The sequence below is a fragment of the Aulonocara stuartgranti genome, assembly GCF_965226115.1.
Source record: "Aulonocara stuartgranti genome assembly, chromosome: 15".
In the NCBI taxonomy this organism is placed as follows: domain Eukaryota; kingdom Metazoa; phylum Chordata; class Actinopteri; order Cichliformes; family Cichlidae; genus Aulonocara; species Aulonocara stuartgranti.
Window position 1 is genome coordinate 33,808,807 of NC_138951.1, and position 20,965 is coordinate 33,829,771.

Here is a 20,965-nt window from a genome sequence, read left to right on the forward strand (position 1 = left end):
CTGGCTCGGAATAACATCTCTGGGCGCAAATTGGATGACATCTCGGGGAGGCACACTGTCGTGAGTTCTCAGAAATCAGCTCCTTGAGCACAAGAAATGACAACATCACAGAACGCAAGTATGGCGAAGCTCGTGGCTCTCCAACGGGAGATTGAGAGACCAGTGTTGACTGTAGAACTGCTTTGAAATTCTCATGAGCTGTTCGCACTAAAGTAAAAAGCACCATCACTTCATGCGGATACCCTCTCGGCGCCAGCTGCGGTCGCAAGGCTGGAGCTGAACAACAACACCCTGATAACGACTGTGTTTAGACTGTTCCTTCCATGCAAGGCCACCTGGGTTGGCTGGAAGACTGTTTACTTAGCCTAGCAGGGCGAAGGACACTGTCTCAGCTGAACTCTGGACACGCACACACATACATACACACTGATATGCACACACTCATCCCCTCTCCCTTTCCAAACGCCTTCGACGCTTATTCCCTTCTGATGCTGACAGTGGATCAAGGAGACCAGCGCACAGGCTGCAGGCCCGGATGTACTGTCTAAATCGGCTGTCTCTCACCCTTTACCCACCCCTGTTGCTTGTCATGTGTTTCTTTGGTGTATTAAGAGTTTTTTTCATGTGCTATGTGCAGAGGTGTTTTTTTCTGTTCTCAAACTGATCTCCCTGTTGGAGCTCAGTCTGGGGGGGGGGAGGAGTTATTTTTTTTCTCCTTATCTTTCCTCATGTGGTGCATTTTCCATTGTTATACCTCTCTGACCTGTCTTCCCCATATGATGTTTTGTGTAATGTATGTATGGTCGGAGGGTAAGATGGCGCCGCCATTGCGTGCAATAGGTCGGCAGCCTTATGAAATTTCCCCTTGTGGGACTAATAAAGGTATATCAAATCAAATCAAATCAAATCAAATAAACAGCCTTTCTTTCCTTCCTTTTCCAACCTTACTACTTTGTTACTTTTACTTTTGTTAATGGCCTTTCATGTTGTCAGTCAAAACATGGATGAAATGAGATTATCAATTTTGCATTGACCTCTCTCATATTTCTACTGAGAAAAAAAATATTTTGCAATGATTATTTTTTATCATTTTAGAACCACTCCCAAATATGATATTAAACCTAAAAGATTATGCTTTACACAAAGATGACTAGTTAGTAACATATAAACAGAGGTCTATGTTTTTCAGATTTACTAAGAAATACTCCAACTTTACCACTTTTTAATTTTTTTGTAATGATCTTATGTACTATTATTTGCCATTCTTTTCTGAATAACATCCAAAAGCCAGTACACTCAAATTTCAACAAATTTATTGAATTAACCATAGTCAGCAGGCTTTCCTTCCAAACACATACATGCCCAGTCATATTCTTTCAATAAAGTACATCATTAAGGAAATTCTTCAAGGATATCTGGAAACATTGAGCAATCTCCGCATTTGTACCAGACTATTCAGTGTGGTCTGTATCCACACCAGGGTGCCTGACAGAGTATGTGCTCGAATGGCGTCAGATCAATGTGACGCTTAGGTTTCAGTTGACCTGAGTCCCCACTGGGAAAACCAGTCAAAGACTGAGGAAAGGCAAATCTATCAAACAGCAGCTGCTCTTACCTTGATGATAGCCTCCAAGTCTTCTGCGGACACACAGGGGTGTTTTAGCAGGAAAGCTGCCTTCTCTGCTGTGATGGTGATCTTCTGGTTATTTTCAAAGGGTTGCTCAAGCGCTTGGAACACCAAACCCCCCGCCACCAGGTAGGTCACCACCACTACAAACACAGCTAGCACAGTTTTCAGCTTCATCATGGTGAAGGGAGCTGAGCCATCGGCCACCGCCTCCATGCTGGCCACCATGCTCGGCGGACGGGAGGAGGCGGAGAGCCTTGGCAGAACGCAGCCCATTGGGTTCTGCATAGTGGCCACACTGGCATGTACTAGGCTGGACTGAAGCATGCCTGGCTGCACCTTCTTTGGTGAAACCAGGTTGGTCTGGACTTCCACTGAAACAAAGGGGAAATGAAAAATAGAATGATGTGATATTTGCATGATTGAAGTGATGTTTTCCACTGACAAGTGCTCTGATAGAAAACAGGTGATCAGCAGGAATAAGCATAAGAAAGGACAGTTTGTTTGATTTTAAAACATATGCTAATAATTTTGCAGATGAAGAAAAGCAGAAAGACCAAACAAAGTCCTCAGGGTACTCAGTGGTGGTAGTTAACAGTGATGCAATGGGAATTCACTGAAGTACAATTTGTTAGTCTATATGCTTATGAAGTGCTTATAAAAATACTTTTTACATGTTACTTGAAACCAAAGAAAAAATATTTGATCATCATGGATTTATCTTTGTTATCGTTATTTGTCAGTATGTTGGTGGGCTGGAGCCTATCCCAGCTACCACAGGGCGAGAGGCAGGGTATACACGGGACTGGTCGCCAGTCTGTTCGCATTCACATCTATGGCTAATTTAGAATTACCAGGTAACCCCACTAACTGCATGTCTTTGGACTGTGGGAGCAATATGATGTTTGGAAGACTAAATAAAACAAGCACTAAGGTGCTGAGGTTACTTTCACTTTTAACTGACACTAATAAAATTTCTCACCACTGTCTCTGTTATAGAAACAAAACACTGAGTGGATTAATGGACAAGTGAATAAGTAGATTCAATTCATGCCTATTCAAAGTCACAGAACTTGAAGCAATAATGAACTCTATAGGTTTTGAATGAACAAACTAAATAATTATTTAGAGGATGTCAGCTATTAAACCACAGCAATAACAGGGTGCAGCACTAGAATGTTCCTTCTTGACCTTGGGCAGAAAATCACAATTCAAGTTTTGACAGTTGTTCAACTGCATCTCAGATCTAGAGGCTTTCTGATTTGGTGGATAGTGTTTAGAGTAAATTCTATCGATATCTCTTTTAAACAATCATTCTCTGAATATAAGTAACTGCTGTTTATTATTTGCTACGCCACTGAAAGTGTTACTGTAAAAAAAATCCCAACATATTAGTGAATGTCACACCTTCTTCTGTGGTTGACAAAAACAGATCGTGATGAGCTCTCAGAGTTACAGCCCAGCAAAGCCAAACAGGTGGATTTTGCATTTCTTCTATTCACGACACAGTGTTATGTAAAAGCAGCACAGGGAATCATGACAGCTGCAACACATTTCACTGACATTAGTACACTTGTAGAAACCAGCAGAGACGGCTGCTTTGATTTATGTAATCAGTCAGCTGCAGTGTGTACAGTTAAGCTTACATGCAGGTGTACACTTCAGAAATCCCGCAATTAATGATGTGCCAACAGCACTTGAAAATAATAGAGGGGTGCCATATAAAAGACTTTGAACTGATCAAGAGCTTGCAAACACTCGATAAACATGCGCATGTTGACGGTGTGGGAGAACGTGACGGTCATGCGGGATTCGGGGGGCTATTTCCACGGGGGTGGATGAGGTAATGTTACGACAGACCTCCCCGCTGCATCACACCGGAGCATTTGTTGACTAACAGCCTCAGGCTAGATGCCCCTGCGTTGCCCCGCTGTGGGCATAATTACTCTTTCTGCCATTAAATGATTTCTCAGGTATAAACACCACAGAGTACCGAAGACGCCGCGGGGTGGATGCGGCTGCAGTGTTTGCCCATAGTAAACTTCAGCATGCAGCTTCCTGTGGAAATTCAATGTCTGGTCAGCATGTTAAGTAGCCAAGCCAGTGGGAGATACTGGACCAATTAGTGTTTACAGAGCAAATAAAGGTCACAAAGAGCAGTTTGACTTCAGCAGTTCATTTCAAAACATGCAGTAATGGGAGGATGTGAACGCCAACTTTCACCGAATCCAGAACGACATCTAACGCGAAAGTGCAGCATGAATAAAACACACCAGCACCTTCACAAAAACAGCATACTGACTGACGGGCTAACCTGGTGGAGGGTTCATGTTCCCTGGTTTTCTTGGATTCTCAGTGGGAAATTTCATCTTGGCTCTTCTGGCACTGCCACTATTAGAAGAAATATATATCCAACTTTCAGGGTCTTTCTGTTGATTCCGTCGCTTTTAACCGGGAAAGAATGGAAAATGGCAGGGAGTAAAAAGACATTATCCGCAGCGCGTGGTTCCGCTTCAGTGGCTGAGAGACTTGCTGCTTGTATGAAGCTTCTCTTCTCCCCAACGGTGGCGGTCTTCAGAAGCGCACACCCACCGCTCGCCGCATCACCGTCTGCATTGTGTAGCAGTAAACACCATGGGCGCGGGTAACGAGAAGCGATGCTCCACTGAAGAATCTAACCATCACATTGCGACGGATTTCTGTTATACATTTACATCACGGTGCATCTGAACAGCTCTGCGCTGCTAGTTGTCAAGACCCACCACTCCCAGATGCTGCTGCTGGTGCAGTTTGGCTTAATCTCCACACCGTAGCGCAGCGTCGTGCCTTTACCACTAGATCACGTTTGTCCAAATGAGAGGAGCAAGCAAAGAGAGGAGAGATGCTGAACCACAGCAAGACGCGCTTCAGTGTTTATTTAACAATAACACCTGGTAGCTGTTGAGAAATATTAAGCATTATATAAGAAGTCTGTGCTAAATTAAAATATGTTGACTCCATTGTTACACGAATTAGGGTTAGGATTGTGGAGTGTTAAAACTCTAACCCTCTCCTTTCATCTCCAACAGCATTCAGTCATATCAGGCCTATTTGACGGCACAAGATTGCTGCCATCTTCTGACGCAGTTAGCTATTGGCTCTGGAAGCAGGCTTGATTCTGCTTGACTACAATTTCATAGCCAAGTTTGTTGCTGTTTCTTTCTTAAGAGCCTGTCCACGACCTGTTAACGAAGGCGGAGCTTGTTAAGCTGAGAGGTCAGCAGTTTCTTTGATTGTTTGGGCATTCACATTGTGGATAAATCTGTGGTCTTTAACAAGAAACTAATGGGAGACCAGTATGCTAGACAAGCTGCCACTGGCTATGCTTCCTATGCTCTGATCAATCTACACACAGTACAGTAACCGAGCTAGAATTAGCAAGTAAACAGATGCGATAGCAGAGTTAAGAGTAGTGTCAAGAAGTTTTAGTAACCCTTCAACATGTTAGCAAGTAAACTCTTGTTGCTATAGAAGAGAGAATCAAATCCGGATTAATAAAACAGCCACGCTGAACAGGTGCAGTTTGTCATTTTCAGATTTTAGATCTGAGAAATCAGACTTCATACAACACCTTCATTTCTCATGTATGATTTATCCCTCTTTAGATTGTCAGTTAACCATGTCACAGTGCAGGTGCCTGCGTTTTTTAATTTTATAAAAATATTTAATATACATTTAACATCAAGAAGTTGTTCCTGTGTTTCTGAGTTAACAGCTGTTCCTTTGAGAAATATCTGGTCCTCACAGCAGCCACAAAAAAACACACATTTTTTAACCTCATCTTTTTCAATCAGAAGCAATTCAGTTTTGTTTAATTTTTTTTAGTTTTGTGTATACGGCCCCAAATCACAAGCTGCTTAAAGTTGCTTTATGTTGTGAGGTAAAGACCCTTCAACAACACAAAACCTCAACAATCAGAAGACTTACTATGAGAGAGTACTTGGTAAAAGTGGAAAGGAGAAATTCCCTTTTAACAGGAAGAAACTGTCAAGATCTAGACTCTGGCAGGACTCCTTAGTCAATTATTTATAATTATAATTAAGTATAAAAAATAAAATTACAGATTATAATTATGAGTCAATTATTTACCATTATTTACAGTGAATATGAATAGTCAAAAGATTATACAGTAGTGACAATCCCAAACTCCTCTGATGCTTTCCAAAGTTTCCAAACCATTTCCCAGACTCCCTCTTTGCAAAGACATCTCACCACTCTGCATCTCAGGTCTCTCCAGGTAGACCAGAAAACAAGGAAAGGCAGGTAAGTGTCACGTAGGTGGCTGAATGAGGATGTGGACACTGTTTATTATGAAGACAAAATGAACACAACATGATAGGTTGCACTAAACTGAATGACTGGACATGACTGAGCTAGATGTGTTTCATTAAAAAGACAATGTCAATAGAATAGAAAGCGGTAAGATGACAGATGGACTGTGACAGTACCTTTCCCCAACCTATAAAGGGAGTCTGAGGAGGAATTCTCTCACCATCTTCTTGTCCGGGATGGCGGGATGCACGACCTAGGATCATTCCTCTGGGCCATATTCCTCACAATCAACCAGGTACTGGAAGCCCCTTCCACGACATCTGGTGTCCATAACTGAGCAACCTCAAATGGGGAGACAGAGAGGATTAATCACTGTATCATTTTCAAACGGTCCAGTGTATTTGGTTGCAAATTTCTTAGGTTTCATTTGCAGAGGGATATTTTTTGCAGATAACCAAACTTTCTGACCTGATTGATAAGAAGGTGCAAGTATCTGGTACTGATCAGCCAGACATTTGTTTTGCTCTTACATTCTCAGGAGTGCAGTTCAAGTTGACTTCGAGTCTTTCACAAAAGATGGCCACCATAACAGAGCCAGGAAGTATATTGTGTGGTTGATGACCCATACATTTGGCAGTATGTGCCCACTAGGTTACTTTTGACCGGACTTTCACAGGGATGAGGAGTTGAGGTGTGTTACCTGGGTTCTACTCTTTTCTTTGGGCGTTTCGAACCAAGGAATCTATTTCCCAGGTTAACAAACCAATTACGCATGATGTAGGCAAGATAGTTTCTTCCTTGGGCAGTCTGAGGAGGAGAGCAGTTTGCACAAGGCAAGATTTATATTTATATTTATATTATGCAATCTGGATCTGTAAGTGATGGTAAAGGAAGGCTAGCTCTGTGGTTGGCATGAAGCTGGACACTCTGGTGACAGTGGCAGAGAAAAGGACACTAAAAAAACTGCTGGACATTATGAACAATGCTGGGCATCCTCTGCACACGGCTATTAACAACCAGAAGAGTCTGTTCAGTGACAGGTTGCTTCTCCCCAAGACAAGAACTAACAGACTTAAAAACTCCTTTGTCCCACACGCCATCAGACTGTTTAACTCCTCTCTGGAGGGGAGAGGGAGGGGAACAACTAAGCTGTAGTGCCTCTTCACCTCACTGTGCAATACCTTTTGTGCAATACTTTTGTTAATAGTCAACGGTGCAATAGACTCCATACTTGAAATGTGCAATTCACTTGTATTTTTATTTTTATTCCTATTTATTCTATTTATCCCCTTCGTATATTTTATTTATATATGTGTGTGTGTGTATATATATATAATATTCTGTAACTGTAACTTCTGTCGGTGCTGTGCTTTTGGAAACCGAATTTCCCAGAGGAACCCACCCGAGGGATTAATAAAGTTTTATCTTATCTTATCTTAAAGTTGAAGCAAGTAAAGAAAAGAGCCCACCTGGCCTGACGAGCCTTTGATCTCACAGCTTACTGTAGGCAGAGGTGGGAAGTAATGAAGTAAAAATACTTTATTAGTGTACTTAAGTAGAATTTTCAGTACTTTACTAGTTTTTTTGACAGTTACTTTTACTCCCTACATTTTTAAACAAATATCTGTATTTTCTACTCCTTACATTTTCAAAATGGGCTTGTTACTTTTGGTTTAATGGATTTGAGGGGAGTTATTATTTTACATCACTGCGAGCCTTCAAACATCAAACTGATTATATGCCTAAACAGTAAAACATGAAAGACTGTCCATATGTATAATTCATATTGCATAAAAAGACTGTGCCATAGTCAGGGGTTAAAGTGAGTCTTTTTTGTGTGTGTGTGGGTTTTTTTTTGGCATAGCACAGGAATGACCACAGGTGACCATAAGTAACAGTTGCGGTACTTCACCATCTAGCTAGCCCTACAGTAGAGGAGTGAACATAAAGAATGGTAAATGGCCTGTATTTGTATAACGCTTTACTAGTCCCTAAGGACCCCAAAGCGCTTTACACATCCAGTCATTCACACACTGGTGATGGCAAGCTACATTGTAGTCACAGCCACCCTGGGGCGCACTGACAGAGGTGCCACCGGGCCCTCTGACCACCACCCGTAGGGAACTGGTGAAGTGTCTTGCCCAAGGACACAATGACCGAGACAGTCCAAGCCAGGGCTCGAACCGGCAACCTTCTGATTTACAAGGCGAACTCCCAACTCTTGAGCCACGATCGCCACCGAAATAACATGCTGTGGAAAGGTAATTTAAAATACAGTGTTTCTATCAGCTCAAACACACAAACTGTTTTGTGTTCAGCTTGTTGCACACAAAAAATCCTCCTTTTCCCCCACATTATTCATATTTCATCGAGGCATTTTTTTTTTCAAATTTTGCCCATTTCTTCTTTTTGATTTCCCCTTCCAGCATTTGGTTCTTTAAAAAGTCTGTCTCAATTTGCTGGGGGATGCTGGTTCTTCTTCTTTGAATGTTGCAGGGATGGTAGTTGCCTTTGTAATTTCTCTTTTATGTTTCTTGCGGTTCAAATTCTCTAATTTATTTTGTCTTGATGTTATGTTCTTTCTAGATAAATAATTTAAAATTTTTTTTAAAATCTTATTTATTTTTTTGCTTGTCTATATATTTCCTGATTTTAATTTGTTGTTATTACTTATTTCACCTTCACCTTTGTTTATTCTTCTTCTTCTTAATTTCAGGTTCTTTCTTTCATTACTTTAAAAAAAAAATTGTCAGTCTTTGCTTATGCGTTGTCATTACTCTGTCTTTGTTAATCAATCAATTAAAACTTTTTAATCCATCCATCTGCTTATCCTTTTCAGGGTCGTGGGAGCCTATCCCAACTGTCATAGGGCGAGAAGCAGGGTACAACCTGGACAGGTCGCCAGTCTGTCGCAGAGATAACACACAGGGACAGACAACCATTCACACTTACATTCACACCTAGGGGCAATTTAGACTTTTCAATTAACCTATCCCCACAACATGTCCTTGGACGGTGGGAGGAACTCCCGCAAACACGGGGAGAACATGAAAACTCCACACACAAAGACCCTGGCCTGATGGTGGAATTGAACTCAGGACCTTCTTGCTGTGAGGCAACAATGCTACCGTGCTGCCAACTTTTTTTAAACTTTTTAATCCAGTCCTCAAAATATATTCTTAAAATTGTATTTAGTGAATTTATTTATTATTCTTGTTTTAGTTTATTTATTCCTTTTATTATCTGTTATCAGTTTCAATTATGTCTACCAGGCCTGGGGAGTGACCTGCAGTATCACCGTCCTTCCACCGGATGGTGCCAGATAGCACTTAAACTCAGTCCAACCACTTTTTATTTATTTTTTTATTTTTTAGCTCTAATAGCCTCTTTGGACACACGGTATCGCACTCTAAAGAATAGACTAGTGCCTACTACTTTCTCTTCAGCGCTCCACTAATTCCGGTTTTACACCTACCAAAGAAAACAAATACACAACGTAGACTAAAACAATGACAAACAAATACATACATTTACACGGCTATCCTCAAACAGCACTATGGGTTGTTTTTATTTATGGGACTATTATGCTCAAATGCCATATTAAACAATTATTGCAAACAATTATTGCACACTTTCTGTAAATCCAATAAACTTCATTTCACTTCTCAAATATCACTGTGTGTGTCTCCTATGTGATGTATTTAACTGACATATATGTGTGTATATATATATATGTGTGTGTGTGTGTGTGTGTGTGTGTGTGTGATTTTTTCTAGTTACTGTTCATAATGAATATATAGTGCTGCACAAACTGTGCACCTCACCCCCCTTTCTTCTCCCACATGTTTGCACCGAGTAGGAGATGCTCTGTATCTCATTGTATATCTGTATAGTGACAATAAAGGTATTCTATTCTATTCTATTCTATGCATGGAGGGAAGGTGCCTGGCATAGATGGACTCTCAGTCGAATTTTATAAAGCTTTTTGGTCTGAGCTTGGTGATGGTGTCATAGAGGTTTTTGAGGAGAGGTTCACTGAAGGATCTTTACCTCAGAGCTGCAGGAGAGCTGTTCTAACACTGTTACCAAAGAAAGGTGATCTCCAGGATATTAAGAACTGGCGGCCTGTCTCTTTATTGTGCACTAATTATAAAATACGGTCAAAAGTGCTGGCAAACAGACTGAAGAAGGTGATGGATCTGAATGCCAGGCAGATCTATTGTTGATAATGTGTCACTAGTCAGAGATATGTTGGAGGTCTCCAGTTCATTGTGATGTGATATTGGTCTGATTTCTCTGGACCAAGAAAAGGCTTTTGACAGGGTTGAGCACTGGTTGAGTGTGTTAGAAAGATTTGGTCTCGACTTAAGTGACTTAAGTGTAGGGGTAGGTTTTGATTATCGATTAAAATCTTTTCACAGAATGCTCTGTCATATCAGGGAGTGAGCTTCTGGAATAGTCTTCCACTGTCAGTGAGGGAAAGTACAAGTTTACCCATCTTTTTTTTTTTTTTTTTTTTGTGTCCCGTTTGGATCTTTAGCCATCAGAATTGTTGTCTTAAGGCCAAGAAAGATGCCAAGCGGATTTATTTTACCAAGTGGATCATCATGGCCTTGCCATATTGGTCCATTTGATTGACCTTTATTATAATTATGAATTCATTTTATTTTCAGTTGCTACAAACGGGACAGACATGACTGGGGGATAGGACAGGGAGAAAGAATGAAAGAAAGAGAGGGAGAGAAAGAAAACCAAAGGGGAGAAGAGACGGTGAGAAGGGGGGGAAGAAAGAAAAAAAAACAAAAAACACCTGGGTCACCTGTATGGAGAAAAAAAAACAGAAGAGAAAGCAAACAACAAAGAGCAACATAATAAAAAAAAAACGGCACCATCACAATAAACTAGCTAGCAGTAGATATCAGTAGATACTAAGTAATAAACGATATTGTGCAGCACGCAAGATAGTGTTTACCCATCTTTAAGAGTCACTTAAAAGGGCGGCTGAGGGACACACAAACATGTGATCATGTTTAATAATCATGCTTTATATTGGACGTGAAAAAGAGTTAGTGTATTACAAAAAGGGAAACAACTATTAGTGTAATGGGTCAGTGCAATATCAGGACAGTCAGGGCATGTGCAATACTGGGGTTTGTGCAATATAATTGATGTGTTTCCGTTATTGTTATCTATACTGTCCTCTGTGTCCACTCTTCTTGTCATTGTTTGTTCTAGTATAATGTGATCACTGTTTTTATCCTTGTCACATGACCTGTAAATACTGTCTCTGTATGTTTTTACTAACTTGTGTTTAACACCAACCTGCCAGAGGGTCTGCAGATGGAAATTAGCCCAATGCTATAATCTGGCATATTTACATTTGTTAAAATGTTCATTAATATGTATTGCCCCTCTTTCTAAATAAAATTAAATAAATAAATAAAACACAGTCTAAAGGCCAGACAGAGAGACTAAATCAGGAGTTGGAGTCTGCTTTTCACTGTATAACTTCCCACAATGCTTCCACCTGGTCACCTCTGCTCTCTTGGATAGAATATGCTCATAACTCACTCACCTGCTCTGCTACCGGTCTCTCTCCTTTCAAGGTCTCCCTTGGTTTCCAGCCTACTCTATTCCCTGAAGTTGAGATGGAGTTGGCGTTTCCTTCAGTTCAACACCAAGTGACGATGTCAACGTGTCTGGACCCAGGTTCAGGTGGCCCTCCTCCAGTTCATTGAGCACTAATGGGTATGGCATGGCTGTCTGGTAGACAGATTCCTCTGAGGGTCCTCTCTCGCAAACTTTGCTCGCCTCATAGGACCATACAAGATCGAGCCCATCATCAGTCCGTCTGCAGTTAGACTAAAGTTGATCCTGGTGCATCCATCCCACTTTCCTGAAGTGGTTGTGGTGTAGTAGAGCAGGTCATCTACTACCGGTTGGTGGTTCAATCCCTGGTTCCCCCAGTCTGCATGCCAAATATCCTTGGGCAAGATACTAACCGTTGCTCTCCGGTTAGTATCCATTGGAGTATGAATGTGTGTGAATGTTAGCTAGAAAGCACTTAAAAGCATAGAAAGGCTTGTGCTTGTGTGAATGGATGAATATGGCATGTTGTATAAAGCAGTTTGAGTGCTCCAGGAGAGTAGAAAAGCCCTATATAAGAATCAGTCAATTTACCATTTACTTTCCACGTTTCCCAGATCAAGCCTGTTCTCAGGTCACATCCTCCAGGACCCGTCCCCTGCTCCATTTTCAGTCAGGCACTGGTTTCACCTGCAGTACTCTTGCAAAGGATCAGCTACTCATCTCACCTAACTGCCTGCCCTCCTGCCCACTGTTCACCACCAGAAGTCCTCCAGAACCCAGAAAGAGATCCCCCACCTTCTCCAGTGCTTGCTCGCAGCCCAGACACTCCCTCAGTTACCCTCCTCAAAGCGTCTCAGCTGTAGCCTGCAAGTAAGCAAACATTCCTCAGCCCACACTCACCTATAGAGCATTTTTCTGTCATTTCAGTCAGTTGGTGTGTAAATAATGTCTGGTGAAGAAGTGAATCAGCTCTTGAGTCTGCTTTTAGGTCTGCCTCTCGTATGAACCCTCTGGGTTCATGACAGGGGCAAGCAACATGAATGAGCAATGTCACTTGTTCTGGGACATAAGAATGCACATACATGCACGCGCATTTCACATACATGAGAAATCACATGCACTCTTGGGGCCTGTGTAGGTACACTGTGCAGACCCTCTTTGGAAAGAAAGTTGAATTCAGTTTCATCAGAATCAGAATCAGAATACTTTATTGATCCCTGGGGGAAATTATTTTTTGTTACAGTGCTCCATTATAAACCAACATAAACCAACATTAAGACAAGACAGACAATACGCTAACTAAGAATAGTACAATATATACATATATATACATACATAAGTCACTAAATAGCTGGAAAAGAAACGTGTAGTTCTAGCAGTAACCAGTGTGTTAAGTGGATGCGTTGTACAGGGAGATGGCCACAGGCAGGAAAGATTTCCTGTGTCGTTCAGTGGTGCTTTTCGGTAATCTCAGTCTCTCACTGAACGAGCTCCTGTGACTGACCAGCATGTCATGGAGTGGGTGGGAGGTGTTATCCAACATTGTCTTTATCTTGGACAGCATCCGCCTCTCCGACACCACCTTGAGGGAGTCCAGCTCCATCCCCACAACATTACTGGCCTTACGGATCAGTTTATTAAGTCTGTTGGCATCTGCGACCCTCAGCCTGCTCCCCCAGCATGCAACAGCATAGAGGATCGCACTGGCCACAACAGACTCATAGAAAATCCTGAGAATTTTCTGGCAGATGCTGAAGGACCTCAGTCGCCTCAAAAAATAGAGACGACTCTGGCCCTTCCTGTAAAGTGTTGTGGTGTTTTTAGCCCAGTCCAGTTTATTGTCAATGTGTACTCCAAGGTATTTATAGTCCTCCACAATGTCAACACTGACCCCCTGGATTGAAACAGGGGTCAAGTGTTTCCTGGTCTTCCTGAAGTCCACGATCAGTTCCTTGGTCTTTGCCACGTTGAGCTGCAGATGATTCTGCTCACACCACGTGACAAAGGAGTCGACCACAGCCCGGTACTCTGTCTCATCATCCCTGCTGATGCATCCAACCACCGCAGAGTCATCAGAAAACTTCTGAAGATGGCATGTCTCTGTGCAGTGGCTGAAGTCTGTGGTGTAGAGGGTGAAGAGGAAGGGGGAGAGGACAGTCCCCTGTGGTGCCCCTGTGTTGCTGATCACCTTGTCAGACACACACTGTGGGAGACTGTGGGAGACATTCATTAGCCGCACCTAGGCCTGATTACTGCCAGACTTGTTAAATCACGAAATCAGTTAAATAGAATCTGACAAAGTGAATCAGGCTAAAAGATTACAAAAGCGACATCATGCCACAAGAACTAGATGAGAAACAAAGTCACTGACATCTATCAGTCCGGAAATCATTACAAAGCCATTTCTAAGGCTTTGGGACTTTCAGCATCATAACCCTGACTTTCCTAATCTAACTCCATTTACTGCTGTAGATGATCTGTTGAAGCTGACATTTAAGCCTAAAGGCCTTATCTCAAGAATTAGCAATTGTATAGCCTCCTTTAAGAATATAACAATGCCAAAGATCTAAGCAGACTGGGAGAATGAGCTGGGGGTGGACTTAGAGGAGGAGACCTGGGAGAGTGCTCTTTTAAGAGTAAACAACAGCACTTTTTGTGCCAAATTAAACATCATACAGTTCAAGATTCTACACCGCATTCATTACTCCAAGGCAAGACTGGCTAAAATATTTCCAAACATAGATGCAAGCTGTGACAGATGTAGAAATCCCTCTGCAGATTTAACACATATGTTTTGGTCATGTCCAACTTTAAAAGCCTACTGGTCAACAATTTTCAAAACATTGTCCGAAGCATTGAATGTTGAGCTTCAACCCAATGCAGCTATGGCTATATTTGGTGTCACAGATAGAGGACATAGAACATTAAGCAAGAGTCATAAAAACATAATTGCTTTCACTACACTGCTTGCACGCAGAAGGATATTGTTGCATTGGAAGTCAAAAAAGCCACCCAAAGCAGCTTTGTGGTTTAGTGACCTGACACAATTTATACAGTTGGAAAAGATAAAGTACGCTGTCAAGGGGTCAAAGGAAAGATTCTTTGCTGTTTGGGATACATTGCTTTTTCTTTTTTTTTTTTTTTTTTTTTGCCTGTCCCATTTGGCTCTTTTGCCATTAGAATTATTGTCTAAAGGCGAAGAAAGATGCCCAACGGATTTACTTTGGGATACATTGCTAAAACATTTAGAGAAAATTAAAACCATACCCACCTGAAAGATGCTTGACAGCTGCCGTGAATCCTTTTTTTGTGTGTGTGTGTGATTGGGATTAATTTTGTGCAAACTATTCCCCTTTAGGCAAGGCAAGGCAAGGCAAGTTTATTTGTATAGCACAATTCAACAACAAGGTGATTCAAAGTGCTTTACAGAGACATTAGAAACAAAAACAAATAAAAAGCATGATTTAAAATTGATTAAAACAAGCAAACAAACTAATTAACAAACAAACAAAACAGTATATAAAATCAAAACAGATAGAATCAGAACGATAGATAAAATCAGTAGTTAAATGTAAGTTTTGAAATTTAAGCTTAAATTTCAAAACTTTAAGTGCACATCTTCAAATATGGTGAATTTCCTTGTACCTCATTTAAATTCACTTTATTCATTTATTTATTTTAATTTTTTTTCCCTCTGGATTGGTGTCCAATATGTTCTTGGGGTGGGGTAAATATATAAAAAGGAGCGTTGTGGCCTTGCTATATGTATGTCTTTGTACTACATTGTTGATGCTCAATAAAATAAATAAATAAATAAAAATAAAAATAACTGGCCAGCCAATTTGTCAGTGCAGGAGAACACTAGGTGATGTGGGTGAACTTTGTGGCTGTGGGGAGGGTAATCTCACATTTATTCCATGTGGACCCCAAATGGATTTGCCAACACAAGCCAACAGGATTTTTTGGGGTCCATATATGGGTGTTCTATGGACAAGCCCCCTGTGGGTTGCCAAGAGAAAACCATGATGTGGGCCCCTTGGTGTAAAGCTAATGTGGGGCCTGCACAGACTAAGCCACTGAGGAGAAAATTAGGGTTTTCTGTGTTGAAATAGAAATAGAAATAAATAGAATAAATAGCCTCTCCACAAATCGCTGCCTTATCCTGGTGGAGGGGTTTGTGTGTCCCAGGTATCCCAGAGACTCTGTTGTCCAAGGGGTTTTGCCCCCTGATTGGGTCTCCCATGGCAAATTAAGAGACCAGACAAAGAGCGATTGAGAAGACCCCTATGAGTATACGATCAAGGGAACTAAAAAACAAACTTATGGAGAAAACTCAGGTTTCAATGCATTTGCGGTAAAGCTACATTCGCTAGGACACGTAAATATGTCTATAAATATTAAAACAAATAACATTTAGCTTCCAAACAAAAGAAACAAATTTATATTGTGATTTCTCACAAAATCACAAAACTAGTGAGCTGTTATCTGATGGGGAGTTTATGAAACGGTGTCTAATGGCTTAAATATGACAGATGGCTTGATGTATACTTGTATTCTTCTATATGTTTGAATCCAAATTTCATATTGCCCTCATGTGGGTGGTCAGGGATAACCAAAGGACCAAATGTAGACTTAGAGCCATACAATCCCTAGGTCTGTTCTATACTGTCTGTAGATGGTTGTCTCAAGACTTTCCATTTGGTTAGTTTGTCAAAGTCATGTTACACTTTTTCAGCTATTGCTGCAATTTGAAGTTTTGAACTTAGTTATGAAGCTGCCATTTTCTGATAATTTTGTTTCCAAATTTAAAGTTCTGCAAAATGAAAGTTATTACACAACTGAATAAATGGTAAATGGCCTGTATTTATATAGCGCTTTTACTAGTCCCTAAGGACCCCAAAGCGCTTTACACATTCAGTCATCCACCCATTCACACACTGGTGATGGCAAGCTACATTGTAGCCACAGCCACCCTGGGGCGCACTGACAGAGGCGAGGCTGCCAGACACTGGTGCCACCAGGCCCTCTGACCACCACCAGGAAACGGGTGAGGTGTCTTGCCCAAGGACACAACGACCGAGACTGTCCAAGCTGGGGCTCGAACCGGCACCCTTCCGATTACAAGGCGAACTCCCAACTCTTGAGCTACGATCGCCCCAATATAAGTAGTTCTGTTTGTCCTCAGGTAATAATTGGTGCAAAGAGTTATTTGATGTTTTTTTCCTTCCTCGCTGCCACTGCAGATTTATTATTAGACAAACTGTCATAACAGAAACTACAAGACCGTTGGCACCATTATGAACTTTTTGAATTCATGAGTTTGTAAGTTACTGCAAATTCAACCCAAATTCTGGGTTGAATTAGTAGCAATAGCAACAACAGTGTCAAGTTAATGATGGGGGACAAATAGACTTAATTCATGGCCAAGGGCATCTCAGAAACTGATGAGAATTGTCCGGTGGTTTCTTTCTATTAATTTGCTGTAAAAATAGATTTTGCATGTAAAAGGGTTTTGGCCACAATGTTTGCTTTAAACAGCATGCTTTCAATGTCTGCAGAGTTGTGCAGAAATGTCAGATGAGTTAAGCTAAGGCTGTGTTTGTGATTAATTTCCAAATTGTTATGAATAATATTAAGAACTTTTATTTTTTCATTGTCACCTGATCCATCTCTGTATCATAAAACCAAGCAGTGGAGATCTATGTGACCAGCATAGTTAGTCCTGGTCACACGTTTGTTTCTCAGTAGTGTAGTGTAATTGCCATACATCCAGTAGATGGGGATATTGCTCTATGTAAACGGAAATGTTAATTACATGCTGAGCCACGAGGGGGTGTATCCTATCAATGTGGTAGATGCTTCAGATAGTCCATCAATTTAGATACAGATTTTATCTAAATTTGCATGTAAATCTAAGGCAGATTTCAAGATGTGACAGCTCTGAATTTATGCCCAGCTCTGTGCCAAAGGCTGAAGAACAATTATGAGTTTTTAAGTATGTTTCTTTGAAACAATGACATTTATTGCCCTTGTTTTTGTATGATTGACCAGTCAAAAATATATTTTTCTTTCAAATTTCCTTTTGCTTAGGACACTTGAAACGTCCTTATATTTTAAAATTATTTAAACACTTTATTGCTATTTTTATCTAATAGAGTTATTCTGTTCTTACTGTCTTGGGGCAACTGTAACCACATAATTTCTTCTAGGATTAATAAAGTATTCTGATTGTGATTTTGCTTTGTTACTTTTAAAAATTTAGACAAAAAATCATTACTACATCATATCACCATAACATTCAATTTATATTTTTAAACAACTTTTTAAATGCCACTATATATTTCTTTATTTATATACAGTCCTTCAGGAAACTCACAGTTGTTTTACACACAAAAGTCAAATAAATGGGCCTCAGTGAATAGGTGAAAATGTTCAGAGACCAGTCACTGCAGTTCCCATAGTGGAGCTGATTCCAAAGAGTAGGCGTAGCACCACTGAAGGCTCTGTCTTTGTAAGACCACAGCCTGGTGTGAGAAATGGAGACTAAGCCTTTGTCTGTGAAAGGCAGAATCTGGGACGGTGTAGGAGAAGATCAGATAAACACTGGGGAGTAAGAACATCTAGGGATTTGTAAGTGAAGAGACTCATTTTACAGGATATCTGGGAATTGATTAGGATTCACTGGAAGTGCATAAGGGAGTGCGTGACTTATCAGGACTTAGTGTAGGTAAGAATTCTAGCAGCTGAGTTGTGCATACTGCAACATGTCCAAGAAGTGTTGCAACAGAGGTGTGCAAAATACAATAACACAAGAACAAGCAAATATAAGAATGGGTAAATCTGAGAATTATAAGAATAAATACATGTACAAATATAAGAGTGTATGTGCATTACTAAATATGTATACTAAATATGTATATACACGTGTGTGTGTGTGTGTGTGTGTGTGTGTGTGTGTGTACATATATATAAAATAAAAATAAAATATACAGAGGTCAGCAGTTGGCTGTTGTGCAAAACAAGTGGCATTTATGTACAGTATGAATTGCATAATGTTGAAGTTCCGGTAAGTGACAGTGAGGCGTCTATGAAGTGGGGCGATCGTGGCTCAAAGAGTTGGCAGTTCGTCATTTAACTGGAAGGTTGCCGGTTCGAGCCCCGGCTCGGACAGTCAGTCTCGGTTGTTGTGTCCTTGGCCAAGACACTTCACCTACCGCCTACTGGTAATGGCCAGAGTGGCCGATGGCACGATATGGCAGCCTCACCTCTGTCAGTCTGCCCCAGGGCAGCTGTGGCTACAACTGTGCAAACTTGCTAATGGAGATTTGTCGCGTTAATGCGGTTATGGCATTAACGTCATTTTAATGAGATTAACGCTAAAGCACTAATATATATATATAAGGTTATATATATATAACCCTGAGACTCATGAGGTTTTGCGAATAGTGGCAATGCTCCACCCTAGATAAACCCTGTGGGTTTGTTATGGTGATTCTGTTTGTGCATCCTCAACATTGGGCAGACAGCCCAATGTTGGTCTGTGTCTTTCATCACAACAGGATAACTAGTGTGTGTATGACTCTCAGTTTTATGATGTTAAATCATATTCAGTTAGACAGGTCATTTTTCCTTACCTCCATGTACTAGATAAGGTTTTTAAATGAATATGAGGTGATAGTCTCTCTCATCCAGTGATGCAGATTGGATGGTGCTCCCTTGCTTTCTGTAGCTGACTGCTACAGGGTGATTAATGTGTTCATTCCCCATTATTAAAGACTTGTGCAGTGCTGCAGGCTACAGATATAGGGCCTCATCATAAATCTTAGCCAAATGAACAGTCAAATAATCGCTCATCGGAAATGAAATCTGGGCTCATTAATACTGCCGCCTATACTGGGGTAGAGTACACATACATGCACACCAGTCTAGCTATCTTATTCTCATGCTGCCACACACATGGATGACTACATGCACGTATAGAAATGCACAGAAAAAGGAGGGGGCTCTGGTCTGGTCTGTCATCTTGGTGTACCACTCCACAATGACAGGACAGGAATTATTGGAGAACACAGATACAGGTTTGTTGTGGGTCTAATCACAGGCTAAGACTGGAGCTCTCAATAATAACCTCACCATGTTGTTTAACTTCCTTAACAGGATTTATCAAAAATTCAACTGATGGAATCAGTGCTCATAATCTAGGCTAGCAAAGAACCAATAAACATTCAAAATAAAACATACAGTTTGGATGCTCAATGTGGAACTAAGGCATTAATATTGTACATTGAAAACTTGATGTACACAAAAATAAAATTAGATATCAGAATTCACTTAGATTCTAGAAATATAGTTAAACAAAGAAACAACAAAGCTGTGGTGTGAATGTAGTGCCTGGAGCACCTGTGTTCACTGGGGAACGACCCTCATAATCTGTCTCAACTAAACAGTATGTCAGTCACTCCACACTGGACCTGCCAAGCAAGCCAGTCGCTCATATTACATGTCATTTGACAAAAAAAAAAAAAACATATGGAATTATTTAAAAATGACAACAAACACTCTGATGTGATTGATCTGTTGTAAAATTGGCTTGATTTATTTTCTTGCATGCTTTATTTTTATTTTTAAGGCACTGTCTTTGCTATACTACTATCCCTCTTCTATGACATCTTCCTTCACACCCTACACACGCCACATACACACACCACATCGATAGAGACAGTTTGTCGTGGTCTGGGTGAGTCAGTGTTTCTCTATAGTGCCTGGCGCCCCTCCTCTGGGTGGAGTCATCATCACTCCTCCCAGGGCTCCCACCTGGAGCTGATTAGACCGGCATTACTTAAGACCAGCGCTCACAACTAATCCTATGTTAGTTCGTGGCTTCTCGTATCCTGTGTTCATCATAGTGCTTGTATCTTACCTTGTTCTCTTGTCTTCTCAGTTGTCTCACTCCACCTCGCCATAACTCTTCCAACCTGGATGCTGGTCACTTCTGCTCCACCTAAGCCGGTAATCTGTCATTGAATACTCTCCAGAAACACCTACCTGCCCCCCTGCTTACCTGATTCATTTTCAAATAAAATAGTATCTACCTATTTGCTTGTTGTTATTGTTAACTCATTCACTGCCAGCCATTGGCAGTGAATGAGTTAAACCCATTGACTCATTCACTGCCATTGACGGCTATAGACGTCAATGGCAGTGAATGAGTTAATGTTAATGTCTCATAATGCTTTTCTTTTCTCCTTTTGCGTTCTTCTTACCCCAACCACTGGCTGTGAATTAAACTGAATGAGACAAACTGTTAGGTCATGTAAATTCTCAAATGATAGTGAATATAAAAACGTAATCAATACGAGCTACAATGCTTAGAGCACACACACACACACTCACGGCCCTGGGGCCACTTCCAGCCCATGTCACCCTACAGAAAGAAAT

At 40.9% G+C, this 20,965-nt stretch overlaps 1 protein-coding gene across 1 annotated transcript in view; it reads right to left on the minus strand.

Annotated features, from left to right (window-relative positions):
- Positions 1-4,478, minus strand: part of kcnk10a (potassium channel, subfamily K, member 10a) — a 33,839-nt gene extending 29,361 nt beyond the window's left edge. Inside the window, exons 1-2 of the mRNA XM_082504760.1 lie at positions 3,942-4,478; positions 1,616-2,001 (exon numbers count right to left, since the gene is read on the minus strand). Of these exons, the coding sequence (XP_082360886.1) occupies positions 1,616-2,001; positions 3,942-3,996 (441 nt within the window). The 5' untranslated portion in view covers positions 3,997-4,478. The remainder of the gene's footprint in view (positions 1-1,615; positions 2,002-3,941) is intronic.
- Positions 4,479-20,965: the final 16,487 nt, after the last annotated feature.